General features: G+C 34.5%; 2 protein-coding genes across 2 annotated transcripts; both read left to right on the forward strand.

Moving 5' to 3' along the window:
• Positions 1-485: 485 nt before the first annotated feature.
• LOC140009974 (uncharacterized) lies at positions 486-3,379 on the forward strand. The gene is made up of 2 exons (XM_072056325.1): positions 486-516; positions 2,805-3,379. Exons 1-2 carry the CDS (start codon positions 486-488, stop codon positions 3,377-3,379), a joined length of 606 nt encoding a protein of 201 aa, XP_071912426.1.
• Positions 3,380-4,520: 1,141 nt separating this feature from the next.
• Positions 4,521-5,105, forward strand: LOC113696862 (uncharacterized mitochondrial protein AtMg00310-like). The gene has a single exon (XM_027216248.1). The coding sequence runs from the start codon at positions 4,521-4,523 to the stop codon at positions 5,103-5,105; it is 585 nt and encodes a 194-aa protein (XP_027072049.1).
• Positions 5,106-11,400: the final 6,295 nt, after the last annotated feature.

The following is an 11,400-nucleotide window of genomic DNA, read 5'->3' on the forward strand; positions in this document are numbered from 1 at the left end:
ACATTCAAGGATTGTCCAGATGGGAGGAGCTGTACAAAATCCTCAATATCAGCTGTTCTCCTTCTACCTGTGGGAATCTTTCAATCGCCATTTTCTATAACAGAAGAGTCTCTAGCTTGTAGCTCGCTTCCAAACTGTCTTATTATATCAGGACCATAGGCTGTCAACTAAGGTACTCTAGGGTGCCAGTTATCATACCAGAGAAAGGTGTTCTCACCATTATTGATCTTTGAAATAATATAAGGATGCACTAGAGGCCTAAGTCGAAGTAACTTTCGCCAAAACCAAGAACATGACTGAGTAATAGGAATAACCCAGAACCATTGATGTTTGAGCTTCACACTATGAATCCAATTGATCCAAAGTGATTCTTTCCTGCATACTACGTCCGAAATCAGGTACTCCTAATCCACCTTGTTGAGCGGGTTTGCTTATTTCCTCCATGTTTAGCAGAGGTCTCACCTTTCCACAAGAATGCAGCGAGCATGGCTTCAATATTCTTTATGACAGCTCGAGGTAATACCGTAATAAGAATACACTACTCCAGTATAGTTGCATACTCAGCAGTACTGACTTTACCAGCTGAAGCCTACCAGCAGAAGTCAAAGTTTTTGGGCTCCACCACATAATTTTCTTTTTTTATCTTCTCAATAATAGGAAAGCAGTCTTTCAATGAAAGCTTTGTGCTTAGCAAAGGTACTCCCAAATATTTGATTGGTAAATATCCTCTCTTCATCGCCAGAATCTTGCACAATTCCATTCCTTCCTCGTCACTAACCCCTAATAAGAGAATCTCACTTTTATGTAGATTTGGTGATAAGCTAGACAAAGCAGTAAATTCCAAAAGAACTGAATTCATTACATTCATAGATCTGGATTTCGCAGTTGATAGAAGAAATAAATCATCTGCAAATATGAGATGAGAAACTTCAAGGGCTTGATATTTAGGATGAAACTGGAATTCAGGTATCCTAGTGGCCTCATCAAACAAGAGAGAAAAGACTTCCATTGCTAAAAGAAAGAGATATGGAGAAATGGGGTCTCCGTCTCAAACCTCTAGTACTAGAAAAATAGCCAGCAAGAGCCCCATTCATGTTTAATGAAAATCTAGCCATGCATACACCTTTCCTCACCCATTGAATGTATTTTTCAGGGAAATTCATACACTCCATAACAGCAAACAAGAAATCCCACCTTACAGTGTCATAAGCCTTCATCATGTCTACTTTCACAGCACATTAGCTTGTCCATTTTTCTTATGATAGCCAATAACAATGTGGTGCATTAATAGGATATTATCAGAGATCATCCTTCCTTTGAGAAAATATTTTGCCTATTACTGATTAATTCTGGTAGTATTCTTTTCATCCTCTCTGTCAAAATCTTAGAGTAGACCTTATAAACAGTATTGCAACAAGATATAGGTCTATACTCATGCATAGTAGATAGATTAGGAACCTTTGGAATAAGAGAAATAATTGTACTATTCAGACGAGTATGTAGACTATCATTTCCAAAGCAATGTTTCACAGCTTTAATAAAGTCAGCCTGCACTACACCCCAATTCTTCACAAAAAATTCCACAGGAAAACCATCTGGTCTAGGTGCCTTGCCTTGTTGCATTGAGAATAGTGCTAACTGCACTTCAACATCAGAAACATCTTTTTGAAGTTCATGAATTTGATCACTAGTTAGCTTGTTAACAACAATCTGCTGTAGTCTTACCATCAACTGGCAGTTGATGGTGTTTGTACTTTGTGGTCAGGCTCGTGAATCTGCTGATCTCCTTCCCCCCCTTTTTTTTTTGACCAAAATGAGCACTTTTATTGATCATGAAAGTAAGCTTTACAGTGGAAAAATCCTACCACTTCAATGAAAGTAAGCAGTCCTGTGGTAATCCCCACTCCATCACCAGCTGCCAATTCTACTGAGTACGTGGAGCTTTCGGCCAAGACACCGCACAGTTCTGAATAACTTTGCCAATGACATGAAGCACTCTACCAGTGCTTTCAAGTTGCAATAGTATGTTGAAATACTCTCCTATTTTTCTCTTGCCACAGATGCCACATAATGACAGCTAGCATCAATCTTCTGAGTTTTGCACCAAAAGATTTCCCACCCAAATGATTGCACCACTGTTCCATTTCTTGACTCCATGGTAAAAAAACCTCTGTATGAGAAGCACCGTATCTCATACACATCTAGGAAATGCACAATCAAAGAATAAATATCCCAAGCTTTCATCTACCAAATCACACAATACACATCTAGATGAGATATTTGCAATACCACAACTCAGCAACCTATCTTTCATCATCAGCTTTTTTCCTGCACCATTAATCACATTATAAACACATACTTAGGAATGCATCGTGCACTCCACACCGGCTGAAACCATTGCACTTTGTTCCCTTGTTGATAAATTTTCTTGCATGTCTGACTTCCCAGAGAAGGCATTCCATTTAACATGGTTTGACATATATACTTGTTGCAACATACTTTCTGGAGTGACTTGTTGAAATTCAAACACCAAAAATTAATTCTTCTAATTTGGGCCAAGCCAAGCATCCATTATTCACGATTTTATAACTTTAGAGCAAGGACATAGGCATGGGCTCTTAAGCAGAGATTCAGGGTATTTCAAATACAAAGGACCTTGTGTATGCCAATTATCACACCAGAAAAAGGTGCTGCTTGTACCTGCAATTGATGCTTCAACAGCTGAGCTAGTGGCCTAAGATACAGAAGTTTCCTCCAACACCACGAAAATCCGCTAATCACTTGTTCTTTCGATGTCTTTGCAGTGTGGCCTTTGATTCAGGGTATTAGGCAAAGGCTTGATAGAGGCCTTTGTAGTGTGGATTGGTTCCAAGTTTTTGAGAAGGCAAGATGCCAGCACTTGACCACATTGGCTTCTGATCACTCCATGCTGATGATAGACACCATACCTGCAACTGACAGGCACAAGAAAAGGTTTTATTTTGACAAGAGGTGGCTACAAAGGGAAGGGGTGCAACAAGTGATTGAGAGTGCATGGAAAAAAGAGGAGCAAGGCTATAGGATGTTCAAAATTACAAAAAAGATCAGAAATTGCAGAATTGAACTCTTGAAATGGAGGAATTCTTTCCAAGCCAACTCAAGGAGTAAAATTCATGATCTTAAGAAAGAGTTGGAGGAAGCCAGGATTTCGGAGTCTGCTAATAGGAGGCAAAATCTGAATGACATCAAAGATAAGCTGAGCACTGCATATAAGGAGGAAGAGCACTTTTGGAGACAAAAATCGAGAATTAGTTGGCTTAGGGAGGGGGATAAAAATACCAAGTTTTTTCACACCTATGTCAAGGGTAGAAGAGTGAAGAATAGAATCAGAAACTTGTAGCGAAATGATAGTTCTTGGACTAGTAACGAGGATGAGGTTGTGAAGGAAATTTCTGATTACTTTAAGGATCTTTTTAGTAGTGGTGGGAGAGGTGACATGTCTGAAATTCTAGATGGAATTCCTAACTCCATAACTCAGGACATGAATAATAATCTGACTAAGGTAGTTGAGGAAAAAGAAATTCATGATGCTCTTTTTTCCATGAATTCTGAAAAAGCTCCAGGACAAGATGGGATGACTCCTCTATTTTTCCAGAGATTTTGGAGCACCATCAAAAAGACATTATCCCAGCGATCCAAGCTTTTTTCACATCAGGCTTCATGCTTAAATCCATCAACCATACAGTTATATCCCTTATCCCCAAAATCCAGAATCCTATCAGTTTAAAGCATTTCATGCCTATCAGTCTTTGTAGTGTGCTTTACAAAATTATTTCAAAAATCTTGGCTAATAGACTGAAGGTAGTCCTGCACAAATGCATTAGCAAGACCTTTATCCCAGGAAGACAAATCCTAGATAATGTAATGATTGCTCATGAATACATGCATTACCTGAAAAACAAAAGACAAGGGAAAGATGGATACATGGCTATTAAGCTTGACATGGCAAAAGCTTATGATAGGGTGGAGTGGCATTTTTTGCTGGCAATGATGAGCAAAATGGGTTTCTGTACTAAATGGATTGAATGGATAACTGGCTGCCTAACAACAGTCAATTATTCCTTCAATTGTAATGGAGAAGTGAAAGGTTTTGTCTCACCAGGGAGAGGTATTCGTCAAGGAGATCCATTGTCACCATACCTGTTCTTAATATGTTCTGAGGGATTCTCCAATCTGTTAAGGCAAGCTGAAGAAAGCAAGAGGATCACAGGCTTGAAAATCAGCAGGCAAGGTCCTCAACTTACCCATCTTTTCTTTGCTGATGATTCGCTCATCTTTTGTCAAGCAAATAAGGAAGAGGCGGCTGAAATAATGAAAGTCCTAAAAGTCTATGAAGCAGCCTCAGGACAGCTGATCAACTTTGACAAATCTGCAGTTTTCTTTAGTAAAAATCTGGAAGATGTACAAAGAGGAGTGATCTGCCAAGGTGCAGGCTTCAGAATTGGAAGAATAAATTTCTGAGCTTAGCTGGAAAAGAGGTCATGTTGAAGGCAGTTGCAATGGCCATGCCTACGTACGTTATGTCCTGTTTTAAGCTGCCTAGATCACTCTACAAAGACATTAGCACCATGATGTCCAATTTCTGGTGGGGTGGATCTGAGGGAAGGAACAAAATGCACTGGATCTCTTGGGACAAAATGGCAGTACACAAGAACATAGGCGGCCTTGGGTTTAAGGATCTGGAAGCCTTCAACAAAGCACGTCTGGGTAAGCAGTTATGGAGGATATTAACCAGCCCAAATCTTCTGGTCAGTAAGGTTTTAAAATCCAAGTATTTCCCTCAGGAATCCATACTACAATGCACCCTCCCTAAAAATGCATCATGGATTTGGCAAGGATTACTGGGAGCAAGGAGCTTAATAGAGGAAGGACTGATTAGGAGGATTGAAAATGGTAGGAACACGAAAATCTGGGACCATAAATGGTTACCAGAAACACCCACGGGGAAGCTTTCAACATGCAGAACAAGTAACTGTGAGCTAAAGATGGTTGATGAGCTAATCTGCCAGCAGAGATGGAACAGGAATGTTATCTTCAGAAATTTCAACAAAGAAGATGCTGAGTAGATTCTCCGCATCCCTCTAAGCTTATCAGGGAGGGAAGATAGTTTCTACTGGAAACCAAAAGCTGGAGGGGAATACACAGTCGACTCAGGATACAAATTGTTGATGGAGAAAGGCATGAGCAGAAGAAGGTGCAACCAGGAGGGAGCTGGAACAAGCATCTCAGAAGGAAGCTAGCAAATGGTTCAGATGTGGAATATGTTATGGAAGCTCAACATTAAGCATAAAATCAAGCTCTTCATCTGGAAGTGTATTAAACGAGCAGTACCAGTCAGGGAGGCAGTGAGAAAGCGAACAGGAGTAGGGGACCCTATCTGCTCAACCTGTGGTGAGGCTCCAGAAACCATAGGACATATGTTACTCAACTGTCCACATGCACTGGAAGTATGGAAATCAGCCCCCATTCAGTGGGATGGAGCAAATGATCAGAGGGGTGATTTTAAGAGATGGTGGATGAGAATTACAGAAGCAAGAACTAGACAGGAAGGGAAGGAGCATATTGGCCTGACAGCAAATATATTATGGCAGGTATGGAAAGATAGGAACAAGAGGGAATATGAGAACTCAATTAGATTAGCACCATTGAGAATAGTAGAACGTGCGCACAAAGAATGGATGGAACAAGGGGTAGAGCATCAGCAGGGGGATAAAAAGAGTACAGAAGAAACAGTTCATACCAATGTTCACCAAGGATAGAGCAATGGAAGTGAAGGGGCCTTAATCATACAAGTGGCAACAGTAAAGAAACAAAGGCAGAACGCCTTTGGCATAGGAGTCACAGCAAAGAATGCGGCAAACACTAAAATTGCAGATTGGATGCTGAAAGAGAGAAGTTTGGGGAGCAACATCCTAGACGAAGCTCTGGCATTAAAATTGCTTCTGTGCAAAGCTGTACAGCAGCAGTGGAGAGAGGTACGTCTCAATTTCTGCAACAAAGAACTATGGAAATAACTCACACAGCAACGACCAACAGATAGCAAGATGGCTACATTGCTGGAGGATATTCTAAGTCTGAAGAGACTGTTTTGTATGTGCTCTTTTGGTTTGGAAAGAGAGGAAAATATGTTAGACAGTAGACTACTGAGTGCAGATGCTTTAAGCATAATTGTGGATGAGGAAAGAAATTTCCTCAGTGTTCGCTGAACACTTTTTGTGCAGTTACTTCGAGCCGTTGCTCGTACATGTATTATGGTCTTTTGATAATGAAATTTCCTATCGTTTCGACAAAAAAAACTTGTTCTTTCGATGTCACTTATCTTGTCGAATGTAGAGGCAAGTTCAGTCCTGATTGCTATGTAGAGGTCCTTAAGCTTCGTGGCAGGATCAGAGCTGGACTGGTGGTGTGATCATTAATTACAGCAGTAATTCCTTCTGTGATCTCTTTTGCAAGCTATCTTTATCCGCTAACACTTGCTACATTTGGTTAGCTAGGAACCAGATGCCTTTTTAGCATAACTGCTGCCCTTGTAATGTTGTTCTACAAAGAAACATCCAGGATGCGAGATCGATCTTCAATGGTTGACTGGCACCGAGTTGAAAGAACCAAGCGGAACTGGGAGATTAGCCTTAGTTGGGATCTAGACCAAAGAATTTTTACTTAAATGTAGTTGAATCTGGTTTTCTTATGTTACTATATTTCTGGTTAGATTTGTTTAGTTGCAGTCTTGTACTGGATTTGAACTTTGTACTGTGTGGATTTCCCTTGTTTACTTTCGAATGAATATGATTTGGGATAGCAAAAAAAAGGAAAAAATTTGCTGGAACTGTATCTGGATTTGGAATAATTTCAAATGTATGCACAAGGGTTTTGATATGTGTATGAGGTTGATCAATTGCTGAAATTCAACATTTCACTAAGAAGGAAAAAAATTGAAATCTTGACTACTCTTATGAGATTTACGAACGTATACCTGTATATATTGAATTTTTTCATTAACGTGATATAAATACTACTATTACTGGTGCCATATGTACATGTTGGAAGCTCAAGGCTTTTGAGATCTGTGTATATTTATAAAACAAACCGGTCATGCCTTGTTAAACATCTTCTTCGAAAGTGAAATTTTTTTTGAACATTGTCACGAACCGAATTTTCTATTCTTCCTCTGTTTATATTGCTCGTTGAAAATTGGATTTAGACAAAGAAAGAATTATAGACCCCTTCTTTACTCTTTGGCTATGTCTTGAATAAAAAAAATTGGAAAAATTGTTCGAAATGACTTTCACATTTTGCCAAATGAATTTTTTCATCTTTCACTTTTAAAATAATAAATTTGTGTCCCTTACAAAATCAAGTCAATAAAATTAATTTGGTCTCAACTTAGATTTTCGACAATTTTTTACCTTGAATTTATCACTTGACCCACACATGATCTTTTTTTTAGGGGCAAAAAGGTAAGATCCCATTTATAGTTAAACAAAAAACTGATCGATATTCACTTTTATCCCTAAAAAAGTAAGAGCTGACTTGAACCGTATTTATTTTTTCTTCTAAAAAAGTGGGATATAACCTAATTTATATACATTTGTGCCACTAAAAAAGTGGGGTCTAATCTTTTGTATCCTAAAAATAACTACATGTGAGTCATATGATAATTTCAAACTAAAAAGTAGTTGAAAACTTAGGTTGGGATCAAAATTTATTAATTTAAATTTGTAAGGAACATAAAATTAACATTTTAAAAGTGGGAGCTGAAAAAAGGGTTTTTCTAACGGGTGCCCTCGTTGACACACCTAGCATTCACCTAATCTACCATATATTTACGAATACTAAAAATTATTATTCCCTTTTGTATTTATATACTTTTTCTATTTAATCTTTTCTATCCTCCCTTATATTTATTTGCTTTTTCTAATTAATTTTATATTTTAAAAAATATAACACCTAAAATATATATTAACGAGTGCTCTATCAGCACTCGTTAAACAAACTGATGAAAAATATTCACTTGACGAAATGTGAGAGACGTTTTGAATAATATTTCTATTTTTTTTTTTTTTGAGTTTTCTTCCTTGGATTTCGACAAGCATATGTGGCTATGTTTTGAACTTTTACGACGGATAAAGAATAATTTGAGCGCTGTAAACATCAGAAATCTTGTCACTTGAGATCATTCTAAATAAGCCACGGCTTTTGGGACAAAAGAAACCAACAAAGGCATGCATATAAACTGTATGCCTTAGAGGTGGATTTTCTCATTTGTTTGGATTGCACATTGTTTACACCTTATTTATACATATTGACTAACTTGCATCATCTACATATTTTTCAATCATCTTTTTATTTCACATATATCACATCAAAAAAATGTTATAATATTTTTTTTAAAATTATTTCAAATAATCTCCTATCCTGTATCCTATGCGTCAGTCCTTCGATTTGACAATAATTGTTTGGGGGCCCAAGGGATATTGTTACTCGGCCACAAGTCTAGTGATCACTGTGTTTATAAGCCCCTATACGTCGTGATTGTGGATTGGTTTGTTAAAAAAATTTCTAGCTAAGTTTTATGCGTACTTTTTTGTGTAACAGCCCCTTCAAGTAATTTGACTAAATTAAACAGCTTCAGGCCCAATCAGCCATGGTCGAACAATAAGTTATTTACTGCTTAATCATAGTACACAAGGCCCAACCCAACTCTTTGTTTGGTTAAGTTGTAGTCCGAATTTTGTGCCAAATTTCTCAGAAAATGGCTATTTTTAGAAGGAAAAGTCTGAAGTAGATCGTTATGGTAACGAAATTGTTTTTACTTCATATAACAGGTAAAAACACTTTTAACGACCATTTGATTACCTGTTATACTAGTCATCTAAATAAAATAGTACCTAAAATTTTGGTTAGTAAGTTTTACATTAAAAATAGTAAGTTAACTCAATAAATTAGTAACTTTTATGTCTCAAAAAATAAATTTGAATAAATATGGAACTTTTATGTCTAAACTTACTTTTTTTTTGAAGTAAATTACTACTCTATATCTAAAACTTAGTTTTTAGAGAGTAAGTTTAGTTCAAGTAATAGTAAGTTTTTATAGATTAATAGTAAATATTGTTCATAGAATAGTAAATTTGGTTAATCATCAAAACTTACTAGTTTGTGGCATAAATTTACTATTTTACTTAAAGAAACTTATATGAAACAAGTATTAGGAAGTTTATTTGAAATAATGCTAAGATTTTTTTATTATGAAATTTTTTTTTTTTTTTGCATATGACCTTATAAAATATGTAAGAATAATTTGTCATATTATAAATTTTGAATTATTTATGAATTTGTTAAAGGTTAGAAAGTTTGGATGACAGTAACAACAAATCTTTCGAGTTATATATAGAGTTGCCCTTATCTATACATCACAATTTCCATATATTGACACCTATGAATATAATAAAATGGTACACAATTTTCATATATTAATGCCTATGAATTGACATAGCATAATCTTTGAAAATTATAGTAAAATTACCCATATGTTAAGTTCTGTGACTTTCAAACATACTTTGTATCATTTACATTATGGATTTGTATCCATATGTTTTCTATCAAACTCTTTTTTAATTGGCAAATGGTATATAAATTATTATAAAATGTCATTTTATAATAATCATAATTTTTTATAGATGAATTTTATGTAAACTATTAAAATTATGAATTCACAAACGACTAAATCTGCCTACTTTATGACATATATTAGTCTAAATGACTAAAAAATTATTGTAATCATGTGCACGTTGATTGTTAATTTGAAATTTCCTTTATTACTAGTCTTCTAATCAAAACAAAATAAAATCAAATATCTTTTCCTTTTGTATGCAGTGGTTATGCTTAATAGAAAATTATTAAACCATTTTTACAATACATAATTTCTCCTAAAATTAGTAACATTTTCCATGACCTCTAACCGTGTCAATAATACTAACCACCGACATGTAGATAATCTTAAAAGCAAAAGCCATCAATATGACAAAATAAGAATGTTTTCATGCTGAACGAAAAAAATTGTGATTCTATAGAGAATCGCAATTTATTCATCATGAATGAGAATGAATTGCAAAGTTATCACATTTCTAATTTCATATGCATCCAGAATTTCACGTAGCATTAGTTTAGAAGAACTTTCTTTTTTCACACTAAGGAATCAATCCCAGTTTGTACGTCTCTTTTATTTTTTCTTTAACCATTAAATGGGGTCAAAGTTGTTAGCAGTAAAATATTAAATAAATTTAATTCCATTTCAATTTCCTTTTTTTTAAGTAGCTATTATTTATTTTATTACTTAGGTTAAATATTTACATATACAATAATAGCAATAAAATGCCAATCCTCGGATCAATGGAACTTCAATTATTGTTAATAAAACTAATTTTGCATTGATAAAAATTAGTCTACAGAATGAAAAGTCAATGGCAACAATTGCTAAAATATAGCAATTTTTAATTATGGGAAAATAAACAACTAAGTTCCCAAAATATTTCACTTTTATTGTTTAAAAAATCCCTACTTGTTGACTAAATTCAAAATAATTCTATTGCCAAAAATATTTTTTCTCAAATTAACTTTCATGATTAGATGTGATATACAAATATGGTAAAATATCCCTCATACGTATGTCATGGATATTTCAGACTTTTAGTAAAAAAAAAAATTTTGTTGTTAAAATAACATTGTATCATAGTGTACTAATTATTTTAGGACCATTTTATACGTGAACTAAATTTAATTTAAATTATACAATAGATTATATATGCATGTGATTTTCATTTATAATTATTGGATCCTATTCTTATGAACAATCTCCCAAGGAAAAAAATCCAGATCATACTGATTTTCTTATATTAATTGTTATACTATTTTTGTCATTTTTATTATTATATTATTTCTCATTTTGTTTAGGCTTTTACTCTTATTATTTCTTGTGTCTCAGGTGTAAATTTATTAAAACTTTACCATCTTATTATATTCATAGGTGTTAAATTAAAAAAAATTTGATATATAAACAAGTAATATTCTATATATAACTAGGAAGATTTGTTGTTATTGTTATCCAAACTTTCAAACTTTTCAAAAATTGAAAATGATTAAAGACTTATAATACAACAAAATTTTATTACATATTTTACAAGATTATGTGAAAAGTCAAACTATTTTTCATAGTATTTTGAAATATATAAATAAAATTTGTTAAATTATACCTATAATCATGTATTATACAAGTATATTATGAGTACCTACTAACTAAGGTACTAAGAATTAATCATTAATAAAACATCTTATCGTTATTTCAAATAAATTTCCTAATACTAG

This window comes from Coffea arabica, chromosome 6e (genome assembly GCF_036785885.1).
Source record: "Coffea arabica cultivar ET-39 chromosome 6e, Coffea Arabica ET-39 HiFi, whole genome shotgun sequence".
NCBI lineage: Eukaryota > Viridiplantae > Streptophyta > Magnoliopsida > Gentianales > Rubiaceae > Coffea > Coffea arabica.

Excerpts from the sequence above, each read along its gene's own strand:
- LOC140009974 (XM_072056325.1), top strand. The coding sequence starts at position 486 with ATGGCTTCAATATTCTTTATGACAGCTCGAG. Across the intron at positions 517-2,804 it reads ATTCTTTATGACAGCTCGAG|TGTGGCCTTTGATTCAGGGT; the intron begins GTAATACCGTAA and ends ATGTCTTTGCAG.
- LOC113696862 (XM_027216248.1), top strand. The coding sequence starts at position 4,521 with ATGTTGAAGGCAGTTGCAATGGCCATGCCTACGTACGTTATGTCCTGT.